Genomic DNA, 19,158 nt, shown 5'->3' on the forward strand with positions numbered 1-19,158 from the left:
AAACCAAAAGATGAAAGATTCATTTATGACTACTGAAACATCTTAATAAATATTATAATTATAATTACAATTAACTAATGGAAGTGGTCTTGCTAAAGGTTGAAATCGGGGAAAATCAACTTAATTGATTAAGCAAAGGTGTAATTTGTCATTATCTCTAATTAATCCAATTCTTTATTCAAATCAAGTCACGTTTCTTTTCTCTTTTTTTAGTTTTGGGGTACGACCCTAGTAATACAATGTATCAAGCATTTATTATAAAGTTAATTACACATTTAATTATTGCATGTTACAACTTTGTACAAAAGATAAATAATCTGTCATTACATACACTTCGGTTAATACCTTTATAACCAATTAAAAAAACAATCATTTTTTATTAGACATATAATTCGAAAGAATCAAACCCTCAATAGTCAACATTCTCATACATCCATCAAAGCTTTCACTAAACACTCTTACGTTTGTAGTTTTTGCAGAATCCGACACCAGTGATCGGACGGGTTTTTCATACCCGTCCAACACTTTCAAGCAATAAAATTTACCATTGTATCCACGTTGCCAAATCCTGACCGTTCGATCAGCAGACCCACTGAACAATAAATCAGAAACGTTGATCAAACAAAGTATTGCATTAGAGTGTCCACGTAATGTGCTCGTCAGCACCATACGATTGCTACCGTGTTCCTTGTCCCACACTAAAATCAATCGGTCACTTGCACCCGAAAATAACACCGATCCGTCGTCGTTTAGTGCCAACGCATTCACAGATGACTTGTGCTTTTCCAACGTGGCAGTCAGCCCATACTTCCTCACCGCTTTTCCCCAGATTTTAATCCGGCGGTCGGCGGAGCCGGTGAATATCGTTCCATCCGCCGCCACCACCACCGCATTGATGGCGTCGTCGTGTGCTTTTATACTCTCCACACATCGCAAATCCGATGTCCTCCAAATCTTCAAGTATTTGTCCCAAGAAACCGAGCACATTAACTGATCGGTGATCAACGCCAGTCCAGAAACGGCGTCGTGGTGCTCGACCCATAGTTTTTTCCGGTGACGTCTCACATTGACGTAATTCTTTGGTAAAACCGAATGGCGCAACCGATCTTCGAACGTCGGAAGTGTTGCGATGTGTTTGTGCCGTTTGTTCTGCGTTAATTTCCATACTCGGATCTTGTTGTCCTGATGAGCAGTGAAAATGCTTCCGTTGCTGAAAGTAATGGACTTAACGGAGCCCGACGAAGATCCGGCGACACTGAAGGTGTCGATTAACGCCAAAGATGTGGTGTCTATTACGTGGATGAGGTTCCCGGTGGCTGCGTAAAGGTGGTGGTTATGGACGGCGAGGAAGTTGACGTGGGGGGTCGGGAGAGGTTGGAGGGATGTGAGGCGGAGGTGGGAGATGGTTAAGGCTAGGGTTCGAGGGGATGAGTGGTTGTTGTGGAGGCTGCAACTGGTGATTGTGGTGGTTGCGGTTGTGTTTGAAGTGATGGTGGTTGTGTCGTCGGAGAATAGTAGGAGTTGAGATGGTGGTGGCGTGGGTGTTTTGTCGTCGGAGAATATCCATAGCCATGTAGGGAGTTTCATGTCTCCGGTTAAGAAAGAGGTGGTGGTGTGAACAAAACAGTGATCCAGATGGAAGAGAAGCTGAGCCCATATATATAAAGCTTTGATTCTGAAAAATGAATATCGTATTTACCAAAAATGAATAAAATGGTAAAATTTTCATAGTCATTTAAAATGAGAAAATTGACAAGTCGGAGTTCTTCTCTCCCATCGAAATTTTGGATTTATTCAATAGAGTGGTCCATATAGCCACATAGCCGCATAGCCATGACTCGAGTAGATGAAGTCTTCGTTGCAAATTGCAAATCACACTAAGATACCCATGCTGGTTTTTCAAGTATCTCACATCTTTTTATAACTAGTGTTTATTTTCTATTTTTTGCCCTTTACAAAAATGTGGAGCATCTTCAACTCACTTTCATTTTCCATTATTTTTTTTATTTTTCCGTCATTTCTCTCCAACCATACCCCATTTATTCTCCTATTTTGAGGGAAATGAAATAGTATAACACCATATTTGAGATGAAGTTTGAGTTGTCGATTTTAGTCACTCTTTTTATATATTTATACATTTTTGGTTTTTTATCTACTAATTATAATTTAAATGTAATATTTAATACTTATAATATTGTGTTATATATTAAATTATATTAATTAATTATAAATATTAAGTTTGTTTTTGTTTATCAAATTCATATTAAAATCTAAATACATATTGAAATTTTAAAACACGATAGCGTATTTTACAAAATCTTATAATTAAGTGTTATAAATATAATCTTATTTATTTTATATTATTGTAATGAAAAAAATATAGATCATATATTTGTTAAAATCAAATTAATAGAAGGGGTGTGTTTGACAATTTATATAAGTTAGAAGAATGAAATATACTTTTTGGGGGTAAAAATAGGGTAAAAAATAGAGTAGGATTGAAGATAAAACACTATTAACCTCATTTTTTACTCCATTTTTGAGGGAAAAAATATAAATGGATTGGAGATGGTCTTACGAGTTTTTTTGAAAACAATTCATTACAACTATCTATACTATTAGTTTTTTGAAAACATATTGATTCAATATAATTATCTAAACTATTATTGTAACATCCCAAATTTCACGTCCAAAAATTTCATTTTTAAATCAATACTTTGGAAAACATTTGTGAATAAACATCGTTTGATCATATCATTTCATAAACATATTTCGTGTCTGAAAACCAAAACATAAAAACAACCATAATGTCAGAGTACAAAATCCCAGAATAACTCATGGTGCGGAAAACATTGTGCGTGTATGATGTGCCGCTACCGCGCCAGCTCCTTCCCCTTCGATGAAGAGGTACCTGAAAACAAAACTGTAACTGTAAGCACGAAGCTTAGTGAGTTCCCCCATTATACCACATACCATACAAACACATAACATACATACTGCCGGGCAATTCTGGGGTGCCCAACCTACCCGATACGACCATTCTGGGGTACCGACCTACCCGTGTCAAGCCATTCTGGGGTGCTGACCTGCCCATGTCAAGCCATTCTGGGGTGCTGACCTACACGTGGTCCTAACAACCGAACTTGGGGCTATTCCCCTCCTACTACCACTATCACATATAACATAGCATGCCAGCATATAAACATATCAGGTAGTAGCAAAACTAGATGATATCACAAAGATAATCACCTAACATACAACTCCTACTGGTGGGCCGGCATTGTGGTCGTAGACCCACCGCTACTGGAAGGTAACTCACCTCGTAGTAGCTGCTGATCTGTGCGGGAAATCCTCTGACTGCTACTGCTGCTGCTCCGGAAATCCTCCGGCTATAATTTCCACAAAACACTTAGTCATACACTGCCAACTGCTTTTAGGGTAAAATGACCATTTTACCCCTGACCAAGTCAAAGTCAAAGTCAAAGTCAACTTCCAGTTGACCTGACTCGCCGAGTTGGTTCGCCAACCCGCCGAGTCCCTATCCTTCTATTTGACCTTATACTTGTCTCTACTCGTCGAGTTAGGCGATGACTCGACGAGTTTTCCTTCTAATTGAACATCTATTGAATCTTCATCCGACTCGCCGAGTTGTATGAACAACTCGTCGAGTTCATCTTCAACTGATGAACAGGTCCTGTCCTTGACTCGCCGAGTTGTATGAACAACTCGTCGAGTTCATCTTCAATCTTAAGAAGATTGCCTTGGACTCGCCGAGTCTGTTCATGCACTCGCCGAGTCCCATGAATTCCAGAACCATGGCTTAGTCCAGAACGTTGGGTCACTCCCCGAGACCTCCCTGAAACCTTTCCACACTCAACTGGGTCCTTGACCCAAAACAGAAAAGGGAGTCAAGCCTCGGACTCGCCGAGTCCCAAGAACGACTCGCCGAGTCGAGTATGTCCAAGTCTCATTTTCTCGATTTCTGGTGTACAACACTTGTCCAAAAGGTAGATCTAGGCTCCTAGGACCGTTCTGGCACGTAAAGTTACGAACTTTACGTGCATGCATGGGACTTTTGAGCCTAAAGGCCCTAAAATGGCTCCTACAATGCATGGGGCCTTCCTTGAGTGCCAAAAGCCACTCCTTTCTGCCTTGTAACCCCTCCAAGGACCTAGATCTGAAACTTCAACCCCTAACCATGCTTGCAATCATGGTTGGTGACCAAAATGGCTTAGAAAAGCCCTAAAATTTCACAAAATGGGATCTATCAAATGGAAGAGCAAGGTACAGACCTTTTACCTTCAATGAGCTGAAAATGGTGCACAAACTCGGATCCCTTTAGCCTCCTCTTGTTCCTTCAAGCTTTTCCTTCCCTCCTTGGATCACAAAAGCACCAAAGTCACTCCAAATGCCTTAGATTGCTTCAATAACGGATAGGGTTTGCTATGGGGGTCTTCTGGGAGCAAATGGGACGAAGGAGGCCGAGATAAAGTGTTTAAATAGGGTGCAAACCCTCAGATTAGGGTTTTTGTCCAGACAGGGTCTACTCGCCGAGTCCGGGACCCGACTCGCCGAGTCCATCGCTTAAGTCTCGCGTCCCCTCTCGCTTCTACTCGGCGAGTTGGTCCTTCAACTCGCCGAGTCCAAGGCCAAAAATGCAAAATATTTAAAGAACTACTAAAAAGAATACGTACCAAGAACCAGGTGCTACAAATCTCCCCCACTTATTTTAGACTTCGTCCTCGAAGTCTGCTGCTCGTTCCTGAAACATCTCGGGGTAATGCTCCATCATCTCGTCCATAGGCTCCCAAGTCCACTCCGACCCCTTCCGGTGCTGCCATTGAACCTTCACGAGTTCCACTCTTTTGTTCCTCAGATCCTTCGACTTCCGGTCAAGGATCGCTACAGGCCGCTTGATGTAATTCAGGCTGTCATCAACCTGAATGTCCTCCAAGGGTACCACTGCTGATTCGTCCACCAGGCACTTCCGCAGCTGGGAGACGTGGAAAGTGCTGTGGATCTGACTGAGTTCGGCTGACAGATCCAGCCTGTACGCCACCTTGCCCACCCAGGCTACGACCCTGAACGGTCCAATGTACCTTGGGCCCAACTTGCCCCGCTTCCTGAATCGAATGACGCCTTTCCAAGGCGACACTTTCAGGAGAACCATATCCCCGACCTGGAACTCCAGGTCTGATCGACGCTTATCGGCATAACTTTTCTGCCGACTCTGAGCAGTCTGAAGCCTCCTCCGGACCTGCTGAATCTTCTCTGTCGTCTTGAGCACCACTTCGGTGCTACCCATGACCCTTTGGCCAACCTCACCCCCAACATATCGGGGTCCTGCACCCCCGTATAACATCTCAAAGGGAGGACGATCAATACTCGCGTGGTAGCTGTTGTTGTAGGAGAACTCAACCAATGGAAGGTAGGTATCCCAACTACCTCCGAAGTCTAACACGCATGCTCGCAACATATCCTCCAGAGTCTGGATGGTCCGCTCGCTCTGACCATTTGTCTGCGGGTGAAAGGTGGTGCTGAAATGCAGACGAGTACCCAACTCGTCGTGGAATTTCTTCCAAAATCTGGAAGTGAACCGAACATCCCTGTCAGAAATCACGGAGACCGGCACCCCGTGACGAGCCACCACTTCTCGAATATAAATATCGGCCAGCTTTTCGGCCGATATGCTCTCCTGGATCGGTATAAAATGGGCACTCTTGGTCAACCGATCCACGATGACCCATATGGAATCCACTCCCCGCGCGGTCCTGGGAAGCTTGGTGATGAAATCCATAGTAATATCTTCCCACTTTCACAGGGGAATATCCAACGGCTGCATCTTGCCGTGTGGCCTCTGGTGCTCGACCTTGACCTTCCTGCAGGTCAAGCACCGCTCCACATACCATGCTACATCTCGCTTCAGGCAGGGCCACCAATAATCAAGACGAAGATCCCTATACATCTTTGTCGCCCCGGGATGAATGGAGAATCGGGATTTGTGCGCCTCCTCCATCAGAACCTGGCGCACGCCTCCGAGGTATGGAACCCACACCCTGCGGTGTAATGTCAATAATCCCCTGCTGTCATAGTCGAAGGAGGAAACCTGACCCACTATACGCTCACTCTTCCGATGTTCCTCCTTCATAGCCTCCTGCTGGCCTCTCGGATCTGCTCTAATAACGAGGTCACTATTGTCATCCGCATGCAGATATCTCTGATCGGCGCCGCCTTGCGGCTAAGCGCATCGGCCACCACGTTGGCCTTCCCCGGGTGGTAGAGGATTTCACAATCATAATCCTTCACCACGTCCAACCACCAACGCTGCCTCATGTTCAGATTTAGCTGATCCATGAGATACCTCAGGGTCTTGTGGTCCGTGTAAATGGTACAACGAACCCCATAGAGGTAATGACGCCAAATCTTGAGGGCGAATACAAACGGCCCCCAACTCCAAATCATGTGTTGGGTAATTCGCCTCGTGAGGCTTCAACTGCCTCGAAGCGTAGGCAATAACGTGCCCTCTCTGCATCAAAACCGCGCCTAAACCCGAAATAGACGCGTCGCAGTATACCACAAAATCCTCTACGCCCTCTGGCAGGGCCAAGATCGGCGCCTCGCATAACCTCTGCCTCAGTGTCTCAAACGCTGTCTGCTGTTCAGGCCCCCAACGAAAGACTACGGCCTTCTTCGTCAGCCGATTCAAGGGCACGACTATCTTGGAGAAATCCTGGATGAATCTCCGATAGTAGCCGGAGATTTGATTTGTTTATGCTTTATTTGAAAATCAAAGTATATTTTTAAAGAAATATATTGCGGAATTTGTTCCCAAATATATGATAAAGAATTTATCAAAGCATTTCCAAAGAAATGTATTATATTAAAAACCTCGGGATATCATTGTTAATACAGATCAAAAGCATAAACATAAACAACATAGGCTTTATAATATTTATTTATTCTAGTGGCCTATAATCCATTGATCTCTCATGAGATCATCACTCATGTGCTCTCTTGCCACCACCTGTATACGAAAAAACTGAGTGGGTCAGGCTTGGTAGCCTGGTGAGCACATAGGGTTTTCAACCCACTATAATTAAGTTTATTAATTTCATCAAATCAAACAACCCGATTACACGTTCCCGTTATCCTCACTTTCTGTCCCTAAAGCATCTAAAGTAAGGGACCTAGCCTAAGGATTTTTATCGGGATGGACACTACTGCTAAGGGGGTTCCTCAACCATATATGTCTGTAAGGCAATCATGAGGGGGATGGAGTACACCAGTGAACACGTCGTTCACAAACACCTACAGGTTGCAAGCCTGCCAGCGTTCCACTAGACTGTCTCGAATAGTCCGTGGTCGTCATCTATATTATGCTAGATGACTGGATCATCGTCAACATCGAAGCCTCTCATCATTTTATTTCAACACACCCCAACTATTTCATCTACCCATGTTTTACCCTAACATATTTGTAGATATAAAATACATATACAGTTTAAATCATTTAAAACATGTATAAAACGTTCATCCAACATAGATATCAGGTAAACAGATAATATGCACACATAACACATAATTTATATAAAATATTTCATATCTATGTGTAAGATGAAAGTAACTATGAACTCACATTAGTAGCGTGATTGTATAGAATCTAACTAGAAACGGTCAGCGGTTTGTGATCGTCGGGCTCGGGACGCGGAACGCCTTCAGTAAACGAGAGAGAGAGAGAGAGAGAGAGAAAAGAATTTGGTGTAAGGAAGCTTACACCTTGTTCCCGAGTCTCATTTAACGTGGGAAGTGGAGAGAAAGGGAGGGAATCGGAGAGAAAGAGTAAACCATCGTGTTCCCGAGTTTTTTTTTGGAATGATTTAGGAAGAAAAGAAAGGAAATCAGAGGAAAATATTCCCTCCTAATCTTCCTCCCAAATTGGAGAGATTTGGAGAGAAAGAGAATCGATGATAAGGATAACAACACACGGTTTATATAAGATCACGTTATCATTCTCAACATACAAAAAAAGATCGGTCTTTCTTCCTGCTGCTTCGACAAGCTTGCTGCAGACTTCTTATTGTTCAAATCGGTCCATCATCCATCAGGTTCCATTCTTCTCCCTGTATTTTTTTGTGAGATCGTGTTCACAATATATGTTACAACCTTTTTTTTCTGGTTCATTATGATTTGTTTCTTCTTCATTATTGTTCTTAAAATTGAATTGATTCATTAGGTTACCTGTGATTACATGTTTAGAACATCATTATATAAAAGTAAATATGAATGTTAATTATATAAAAGTAAATATGAATGTTAATTATATGAAAGTAAATATGAAGTTAATTTGTTTTGTTTATGTTGAAACATTTTACATTTAAATAATTCCATGATTTAATTCTTCAAGATCCATTGATCCAATCTTTATACACACTCATTCTGAAAACAATTGTCGGGTTACGACCAAGGGCTTTATAACATTGTCAAAAACATTCTGTGATTGTTCCTTTCAATAGCAAATACATGCATAATACATGCATAAACTATGAGTCAATGCAATTCTCAAAATATCTCCTTACTTTCCTGGCAATATATATGGGTGTGTTCCCTGTTGTACAAAATTACCAATGCATCCATGCCATGATTTGTATTTACCAATCGGTTTGCCATGTATTAATATAAATATACAATTTAATATTACTACTTCCATTTTATATTCATATAAGCATAATTCCTCAAACCATCACTCAACTTCCCAAAAACTTTAATTCTTGGTTTCAAATTTAAACACAACTTTCAATTTATTTCCTGTTGGACTATTTTGCCCTTGCTTTCATTTTGGGTGTGTGGCTGTTTTTACTGCTGTTAGGATGCCCTCTTTATAATCCTTCACATTTTGTACATAAAATAGGTCACATTGATTTCAATGGATAATGAACTTCCTTCACCCGCTCATATTCTGAAATCAAGACAAATGCAAGTTGTTCATCTAATTTGCTTGTTGATGGCTATTTTGGCACAACGCAAACTTACCATCAACAATGGTCCTAATTTACCTACTAGAGAAACTCTTTTAAAACGTAGACGTGTACGAGAAGAGTTGTTACATAACCTTTCAAATGGTGGTCAATGTCGTGAGCTTATCCGTATGAGTGAGCCAGCTTTTAAGAAGCTATGTGTTATCTTACGATGTGATGGTGGTCTTCGACCTACTCAACGAATGTCTGTTGAAGAGCATGTTGCAAGATTTTTGCACATTTTAGGTAATGATTTGAGAAATACATTTGTCTCTTGGATGTATCGACGCTCGAAATCCACAACGAGTAGGTGCTTCCATAGAGTTTTGCGCTCGGTTGTAGCATTAGAAAGTCTTTATATTCAACAACCACAAGGTGATGTTGTCCCCAAAGAAATTCAAGAGAAAAAGAGATTCTTTCCTTACTTCAAGAACTGTGTAGGGGCAATTGATGGTACACATGTTCGTGTCAAAGTACCTAATAGAGATGCCCCTAGATATCGTGGCCGCAAGGGTTACCCAACGATAAATGTCTTGGCTGCTTGTTCATTTGATTTAAAGTTTACGTATGTTTTAACCGGTTGGGAGGGTACTGCATCAGACTCAAGGATACTAAAGAATGCGCTCAATAGAGATGATAAACTAGTAATTCCAAATGGTAATTTCTAGTACCAACTTTTCATTTTTTGTTTAAATTATTATTAAAAAACTAATTACAATTTAATTATAGGTCGCTATTATTTAGTAGACGCGGGTTTGCCTCACTCAACTATATTAATGGCGCCATATAGAGGTGTTAGGTATCACTTAAAAGAATATTCCACTCGGGCACCACATAATGCTAGAGAGTTGTTCAATCTTCGTCACGCTTCATTACGTAATGCTATAGAAAGGGCATTTGGTGTTCAAAAAAGAAGGTTCCCTATCATTAAAAGTACACAAGAACCTTTTTATTCTTGTGAAACACAATCAGACATTTTTTTGGCGTGTTGTATTTTACATAACTTTTTGATAGTCGAAGATCGTGACAAAGATCTTGAAGATGAGGTATTACAGGAGGTGTTAAGTGCACCAACAGAGGAAGTGAGACATATTTCAAGTGGTGCGCGTGAGGGTAACAGCATGGCAGAGCAACTGAGGAACTCAATTGCAAATCAAATGTGGACTAATTACTTATTGAATCCAAACAATGAAATAAATATGTCAACATAGTTTAAGAGTATTTCGTTATATTACTTCATTTGCAATTTGTTTTTTTATTGAACATTGTTTTGTGGATTTATTTGTGTTATTTAATTTTTTTTAATGTTATTTTTTATAACTTGTACACTTTATAACTATGTTCTTTTTTTAATAATGTATGTTTCTTTTTATGTTATGTAGAAACCAATAATGAACAAGCAAGAACCTTTTGTAAATACCGGTAAGAAGTCACTCTTGAACTGGACAGAACAAATGGATGTTGCATTTGTTAATGCAATGGTACAACAACAAGAAAAAGGAAATAGGCTTCATGGAAATTTTACTTCACAAGCGTATGCGAATATGGTTGAGGAGCTCAGTAAGAAACTTAACATGAATTTTACTAAAAGTCATCTAAAAAATCGTTTGAAAACTTTGAAATTTGGTTTTTCACAATGGTATGACATGTTCCATGGGATTTCCTTGAGTGGGTTCGGTTGGAATGCTGATACCCAACTAATTGAAGCAAATGAGCAGGTTTGGGATAACTTAATTAAGGTTTGTGTTCATCGAAGGTTGTATTTAGTTTATTTTTATATTATGTTATTATTAATAATTTTAATGTATTTTGGGGTTTTTAAACAGTCAAAGCCTGAAGCAGTTATACTGAAGACAAAAAAGGTGGCCCATTTTGAACAAATGTTGGTATTATTTGCAAGAGATAGAGCTTCTGGAGAAAATGCTGAAACAACAAAGGAGAGAAATGCTAGGTTTAACAACACTACGGACATCAAAATAGAAAGTATTTCAGAGGTTGATGATTTATTGGCAAGTAATGATGTTACACTGGAGAACCAACATATAGATGATGATGAAGATGACATTCAAGTGGTATCTCCTATGCCTGAACAAAATTCAAGTGCGAAAAAGTGTAAAACTAAAAATAGAAAACTCGTAGATGAAGTAGAAAAGGAAGTTGAACCTCAGCCTCAACCTCAACCTGAACCTGAAACATTTGAAACAAAGATTTTGAATGTTGTTGGTGATGTGGCTAATGCTATGAGGGAAGGTAACAAAATCTTTGAAAGAGCTTACCATCATGAGTTAACAGGTGATGAAATTTATCAAGAATTGCAGCCGATGGGTTTGGAACCCCATGAAATACTAGGTGCTCTCATGTATTTGGCTCGTAACCAAGCAGATGCAAGGACGTTGTTTACTTGTCCAATGAACATACGAAAGGATCTACTAAAACAATGATGGGCGTAGGTAAATGATGAATTGGGAGAATAGGTGTTTATTTCTTGGTTCTTTGTTTGACTTTTTTTGGCTTCACGAATTGAATTATGGTTTTTGATCTCGTAGTTTGATTAAATTGCATTGTTTTGGATGATTTTTATATTTTGGTTTCTTTTCAATTAGACAAATGCTATTAAAAGATATCCACAAGTGTTTTCCTTTTAATATTATTTATGTTTTGCTACTCATTGATAATTTAATTTAATATTATATGTAGGTGGTATTTGACAAAATATATATGTATGTGTGTAAACGAATGTGAAGACAAAAAATATGACAATGACATGCAAATCAACATTTTTTGTTTCAATTTGAACTATGTATGTAATATGATTGCTAAAAAAATAAGGATAAAATTGTAATGTTGTTATTTAGCTTTCTTTTATTTTCTTTTCCTTCGAACTCGGGAACACATTTTTTAAAAAACTTCATTTCCTTTCCTTCGAACTCGGGAACACGAAAAAAGTAATCACTTCCTTCCCCTCCATTTCTTTTCTCTCCATATTTTCCTTCCCTTTCTTTTCTTTCGTTTAATGAAACTCAATGAAACTCGGGAACAAGGCGTTAGGGTCGAACTTGCTATTTATAGGCTGATTTTTGGTCTCTCACGTCGTGAGCCACACATGATCACGTCGTGAGCCATTCCTGCTCTCCCCGTAGACTTGCCATTTGCGTCCATAGCTTCGGAAGGTGTCCGATTGACTCCTCACGTCGTGAGAATTCATGCTCACGTTGTGAGCTTTTGAATTTTCGTTCCGTAGACTTGCCATCTGCATTCTGGCCTTGAAAAGTGTCCGTTTGACTCCTCACGTCATGAGAATCTATGCTCACGTCGTGAGTCCAGTCAGATTAGGTTTCTGACACGTGTCATGCTCTCAGATAGCTGTATCTTCGAAAAGTCATAACTTTTGCATACGAGCTCCGTTTTTGACGTTCTTCATATCCACGCGTAGGTGGAGACGTACTCTACAACTTTCATTTAGATCACTAAGGCTAAAAAGTATTTTATCGTAAACTCACTTTTTACGATTCCTGGTGTCGTGCCGGTTTTGTCGCGAAACTTCGACAGGTCATAACTTCTTCGTTATAACTCGGATTTCGGCGTTCTTTATATTTCCAGAATCCTTGTCCCGACCATTACAACTTTCTTCATAGATATTGGGTTTATCTATTATTTTATTTTTTACGCTTATTATTATTCTTAACTTATTATATCTTATAAATAAGTATAATGCATGTAAAATCACTTAATATTTAAATAATTTCTCTTTATTACTTCAAAGTAGGTTATGATTGTTGACCCTAACTATTATATCATTATACTAATGCTTAGCCGAGAAACACGGTCGTTACAAGTTTGGACGATTCCAATCCATTTTTTGAAAATTAAAATCAATTTGGGTTCACTGGATCGGATTGGATCGGATCGATTCGATCCATCCAAACGAACACACGTATTGTAACGCTCGTTTTCCAGAATAGATCGGTTAGGGAATTAAGGAGTTAAAAGCATGGTTTTTGGGGAAAATCAGGTGTCACGACGTGACCATAGGGCGATCACAACGTGACGATTTAAATAGGAAACATGTATCCGGAGGAATGTCACGACGTGACATGAGTATGGTCACGTCATGAGGAGGGTTGCAGCCGAAACCCATAATATTTTAGGGTTTCCTTCGTATTTAAACCTCATTAACTCGAATTTAAGGTTTATTACCAGCCTCCATCACTCTCAAACCTCAAAAACCCTAACCCTAATCCCTCTTGGTGGTTCTTGGCTCATTTTAGTGGCTTTGATACTCCTTGAAGGAAGCAAAAGGAGATTTGGTGCAAAGATCAAACAAGCAACAACTTCTCGTCTTGGATATTACCTTTTGGACAATTTTTTAGATCTAAGTTGTTTTAGTCCTTATTGCTTCATGGTTTTGATTTAAGTAAATGGATAGAATAAAGTTTGCAACTTTATGGTCCTCCTAAGTCTGTTGATCATCATATCTTTTAGATCTAAGAATTGGATGTACTTTGTAAGACTTACATGAGAATTAGGTCACTTTCTTGCGTTTTGACCTAGATTGGGTGGAGGACATGCATGGGGTATGCATTTCCATAAAATTGTCATTTTTATGAACCTTTGGAGTCCCTTAAAGATTTATGGAAAGTTGGAGTTGATGAATTAATGGATTAAGGACTCAAACTATTAAGATGTTGCCTCATACTGTGGTCACAATGTGACATAGGGAATGTCACGATGTGACCATGGTGTATCTTTCGTCCATCTTGTCCTATTATGTTCACGACATGGCCAAGGAGGGTTCACGTTGTGGTACCTGCTGAATAAGTTGTCCTTAACCGAGTTGGCTGAGTTGGTGCGTGACCAAGTTCAGAATCGGACTGAGCACGTTCTCACGATGTGACCAAGGGCTAGTCACGACGTGATGGTCAACTGTTGGTAATGTTGGTTGTTGGCTTTGACCGTTGATCGTTGACTTTTTGACCAGTTTGACTTTTGGTCAAACTTGAAGGAATTGGGTTATTGATAAAGTCCTTCCGTGTTTTGGTGTCAGTCGGCTCGCAGGAGAAATCAGTGTAGAGAGTGAGCGTGTCGTGGTGTTTTTTGGGTCTCCGATTCAGGTGAGTTTCCTCACTATACTATGTATTGTAGTGTATATCCTTGTATGTTAGGATATAAGTGTAGTAGTATGCTAGTTGCAGAACTAGTAGGTTAGTGATCATTTAGTGGGGTGCCCTAAGGGTTGTATGTAGTTATGTAGGATAGCCTGATAACTCTTGATCTAGGCTTTCTTGCCTGTTCCTCGTTTGGTTGTGGCTCTAGAGTGGGATCTCCTATTCGAATGTCTATCTCACCTTTGGTTACATATAGCTATGCATTCCTTAGAGATCTGTCAATAGTGGTGTAGTATTGTATGAGGTTGGGTAGGCAGTAGTGAGTTGTTAAACAGGTAGACTAGGGTAGATAGTTGCATGTGCTTATATGATTTTTTGATTACTTACTTGTTTCATATGTCGATATATTATGGTGGGATGGGTTGAGGCGGTCCTGCGTTGTGCTATAGGCCAACAAACCAGAGAGCAATCCAGTCATAGGCTGAGGGCCGGGAGGGCATTCTAGTCTTATGTGGTGGGCTCGGGACCAATCCAGTCATAGGATGAGGGCTAGGAGGGCATTCTAGTCTTATGATGTAGGCTCGGGGGCAATCAACTCATAAGTTGAGGGCAGGGAGGGCATTCCAATCTTATGTTGTAGGCTCGGGGGCAATCCAGTCTTCCTGTTATGTGCCCGATGTGCATATGTGTGGTGTATAGTATTTTGGGGGAACTCACTAAGGTTTGACTTATAGTTGTGGATTAACTATTTTTCAGCTACCAGTGTTAATTGTGGGAAGGCGAAGGCGTGACTGTACACATTCATCAGTAATAATGGAGATTCCGCGGTTACTATATTACTCTGATTTTAAACAATGTACTTTGGAACAAATGGTTTTCTTAACTTGGATGCTATATATGTGGAGTTTTACCTTAATTAAAAATGAAAAAATTTGTTGTGAAAATGGGACGTTACAATTTGGTATCATAGCTCTCTGCTTTGAGGGATTTGGAGGAACACTTGTAAGAATCCAAACTCAAACTAGGATCCGAGAAATTTTCACAAAACATTTTGACAAAGAAATTTTTGATAAACAGACGAGTTAGAGACATGGGCTCGGTCTCTTGTCATGTTCCTTTTTGATTGTTGGCTTGGGATCGTGATGTAACATCCCAATATCAGTTATTATTATTATTGCTCTTTATTTTATGAGAAAGTGCACAATTGGTCCCTTGAGAAGAATGGTCGTACGATGGGTGTACTCAAGGGTACACGCAACGTACTCGTGGATATTGGAACGCGGATGATCCGCTAGTACACTGGGCATATGTGTGATACGCCGGGCGTACTAGACCAGACTCAAAACCCTAATCTTAAGAGTTGCTCCCTATTTAAACAACATTATACCCCCATTTAATCATCCTTATCAACCACCATTCCCTCCCTAAACCCTAATTCCGAGTTTAAGTTGCTTGTAAGAGTTTTGTGAGCTTATTGAGTGTTGTTGGTGCATTTTGTTGAAGAAGGAGTCTAGAAGAAGAAGAAGAAGTGGTTGCTTGCAAGCTTGAAGATCCAGAAACCTTTCCTCTTTGTGCATCATTTGCAGGTATAAAGTTTATACCTTGATAAGTTTTCCATTTGATCTACTTGGTTGAGGTTTTATGAACTTTTGTCCCCAAGATTGGACCTTTATGAGTTTGGAGCACTCCAGGGAATTGTAACTGTCCTTTCATGCATTTTAGGACATGTAGATTCATAAAAATGTTTGCTTGATTGTTTCCTATGGCTCATGAATGAGTAAAGTAGCTTAGAGTGTGTTAGAAGTTAAATTTTGTTGCATTGGGTCCTTCCTAGCCATGCAAAGGCTTAAAGCCAACGACTTTATGGATTCAGACATCTTAGAATGGTCGAGTCTAGGGTTGGGTTAGTTGTCTTAAAGGATTAAGACACAAAGTTGGTAAAAGTGGAAGCAGACGGAGTACGCTGAGCGTACTCCTGACTATGCCCTGTGTAGCCGGTTCCGCCCCCGATGGGTTCTGTTTGCGTTGTACGCCCCGCGTAAGGAAGTATATGCCCAACGTACGCGCTGGGCAGTTGACTTTCATTGACTTTTGACTTTTGGTCAAGTTTTAGGGTTTGGGACCATGAGAAGGGAAAAATAGTCTTTTTGCCCTTAGAGGACTTAGTTGTGGGAGTTGGAATCGCGAGTTGAGTTTTAGACCTTAATTATTAATTAGGGTTAATTATTTTGTTGATTAGGCGGAGTCTAGTTCCGGCAGTTCGGGTGTGAGATTTACTTTTCATCAGTATCAGGTGAGTTTCCTCACTTATTCTTAGCTGTGTGGTTGAATAGTTGTATCGGTGATGAACAGACGGTTCAAGCTATTATTATTATGTTGTGTTGTTTATATGTGACTGAGACTGTTGATAGTCTCCAGGGTTGCTGATAACCAATAGGGCGTGATGTTAGCCTACTGGGACTGCTGATAGTCCCTAGGGTTGCTGATAACCCATAGCTATTTATTTATGTTGTGGTGTATGTGGTATCTTGGGGAACTCACTAAGCTTCGTGCTTACAGTTGTTGATTTTTATGTGGCAGGTACTTCTGAGGACCGTGGGAAGATGAAGGTCTGATTGTACACACTCGCTGGGAGATTTGTTACTGGGACAATTTGAGAACTTTGATATTTTGTAATAATGGTTGTTTTGGATAATTATATGGATGATAACTTGGTTTGTGAAACTTTATTTTGGTAAATTGAAAATCGAAAATTTGGTTTAAAATTTGAGGTGTTACACGTGAACATGGACCTCTAACTTAACCTTGGTCTTACAAGAAGATGTGATGTGTACATTTAGCCAGAGCCCGAACATGAAAGTGATTACCAAAATACCCATACTTGTTATATATATGTTGAATTTGAACTTGCTGAAATGTGAATTGTTAGAAATGTATGCTAGTGGATAAGCTAAGGATTCTTTCAGGAACTGTATGATAATATTGTCTAATTTCTATGATGCTTTATGGTCTAGGAATTGCTTGATATATGCTAATTAATTATGTGAATTGCTAGGTGTATGTTGTATAGTGTATACGGTTAGGATTACATAGCTTTAGAATGATTGACTTAGCCTTATCTTTTGTTCCTCGTCTGGTTGTGGGCTTAGGGTAGTGTCATTTATTCGATAGTCTATCTGAACCTGTATTGTATATTACTAGCATGCACAAGGAAACCAACGGTGCAGAAAGCGTGATTGAGGACAGTCCTAGGAGGAGTGCCTAGGAAGTTAGTTGTAGCTCTTAGGAGCATGTGGGTGTTAGTACACCTAAAGGTGGTCTAGTGTAGTGACTTAGGACCTCGCGATGAATTCTGGGTTGACTACGGATAGGTGTGGAAGGTAGTATGGGCCCATACTACTAAAAGCACATGATCTGTATGAGAGTCAGAAGGAATCTTGAGGCTACTAAGGAAGTAATAGGTGGAGGCATAATGTGTTGAGCAATGTGTTTTGATGTTTGACCTTTTCTGTTGTATATTTCAGTATGGTGGCTATCAGAGGATTGGGATCAGGTGTTGGGTGCACCGTGAGGACGAGTCCGAGTGATAAGGAGATCCATGGGATCATTGTTGCCAAAGTGGACATGACGATTAGAGAGGCGTTTCTGAATTTTTTTGGGTCGGTTAAGACTGTGTTGATTAAGGAGTTTGACATGTGCTATGTCGCCGCCGCACATGATGTCACTGTCACAACTATTGAAACAGTCGTCGTTGCAGGACTTCATAGAGGTGGGGCGATGCAGTACCTAGAGTTCAGTAATACGAAGCCTCTAGAGTTCAGAGAAAACAAGGACCCGATTATTGCTTTGTGATGGATATATTATGAGGAGGGATGTTTCCACATATGTTCGTGCCTCGAGGAACAGAAGGTGAAATTTGCACTAAATATTCTTCGCTGGGGTACAAAGGAATGGTGGGAGTTTGTGACCCAGAGCCTTTCACATGTAGAGCGAACCACAGTTACATGGGAGTAGTTTCTAGAGTTGTTCCGTGCAGAATATGTTCCACTTGTGGAGCGAGAGCGACGTGCATAGGAGTACCTATTGCTCAAATAGACGAAAAGATCACCAAGATGTTTACAGAGACAACCCTCTTCTGCCCATAATATGCCGCTTCAGAGCAGGTGTAGATGTCACGATACTTGAGTATGCTCGAGAAGGATATTCTAGAGTTTTTATCGACTCAGCTGTATCAGACCTTATATGAGTTGCAGTCAAGTGCCAGGAGGAGGGAGATTGAGTTGGAGATCCAGAGGACGGAGGAGAGGACAACTTCAAGGCAGTTTCAGCCGGCGGCCAAGCGGTTCAAATCCGCACGACTTGAGTTCAGGACTAGATGAGAGGAAGAGTTCTGGGTATGTTAAGTGCAGGAAGTTTCATGATGGAAGGTGTCTATATTTTTCATGCCATAAGTGTGGCAAGGAGGGAGATTTCAGCAGGGATGTCAGGCAGAGCAGGCGGGTTTGTTTCCATTGCGACCAGGAGGGCCATATCATAGCTTATTGCCCCATTCTCGAATTCAGTGATGAAACATCCCAAAAATACAGTCCAAAAATTTTGTTTTTAAATCATTAATAAAACCATAATAATCCAAACATCAAATAAAAACCATAAGTCATGTATCTCAAAATATCATAACATCTGTCAAAATATATCAGAGTATAAACATCTCAAGCTAAACAAAAAGTATGTGCACTGTAATCATCCCGAGCTCTTCCCCTTGCTACCGGAAGTACCTGAAACCAAAGCTGAAAACTGTAAGCACGAAGCTTAGTGAGTCTCCCCTAACTACCACATACCATACACAAAACATGCAACTAGGAGATACGAGCCTCGCCCACACTCAACTACTATGAGATACGGGCCCCGCCCACACTCGGGTACTATGAGATACGGGCCCCACCCACACTCGGCTACTATGAGATACCCCCCCACACTCGGCTAGTCATGAAAATAACATAGAAGTATCACACACACAACAAGTATAACTAAGCATATAA

General features: G+C 40.4%; 2 protein-coding genes across 2 annotated transcripts; one reads left to right on the forward strand and one right to left on the reverse strand.

Moving 5' to 3' along the window:
• Nucleotides 1-358: 358 nt before the first annotated feature.
• Nucleotides 359-1,629, reverse strand: LOC145162352 (uncharacterized). The gene has a single exon (XM_079081527.1). The coding sequence runs from the start codon at nucleotides 1,585-1,587 to the stop codon at nucleotides 370-372; it is 1,218 nt and encodes a 405-aa protein (XP_078937653.1). The 5' UTR covers nucleotides 1,588-1,629; the 3' UTR covers nucleotides 359-369.
• An 8,839-nt stretch (nucleotides 1,630-10,468) lies between these two features.
• Nucleotides 10,469-11,455, forward strand: LOC145162353 (uncharacterized). The gene is made up of 2 exons (XM_079081529.1): nucleotides 10,469-10,753; nucleotides 10,841-11,455. The coding sequence occupies exons 1-2, from the start codon at nucleotides 10,469-10,471 to the stop codon at nucleotides 11,453-11,455; spliced, it is 900 nt and encodes a 299-aa protein (XP_078937655.1).
• The last annotated feature ends 7,703 nt before the right edge of the window (nucleotides 11,456-19,158 follow it).

Source organism: Lactuca virosa, chromosome 3 (genome assembly GCF_052849685.1).
Source record: "Lactuca virosa cultivar CGN04683 chromosome 3, Lactuca_virosa_CGN04683_v6, whole genome shotgun sequence".
Classification (NCBI taxonomy): domain Eukaryota; kingdom Viridiplantae; phylum Streptophyta; class Magnoliopsida; order Asterales; family Asteraceae; genus Lactuca; species Lactuca virosa.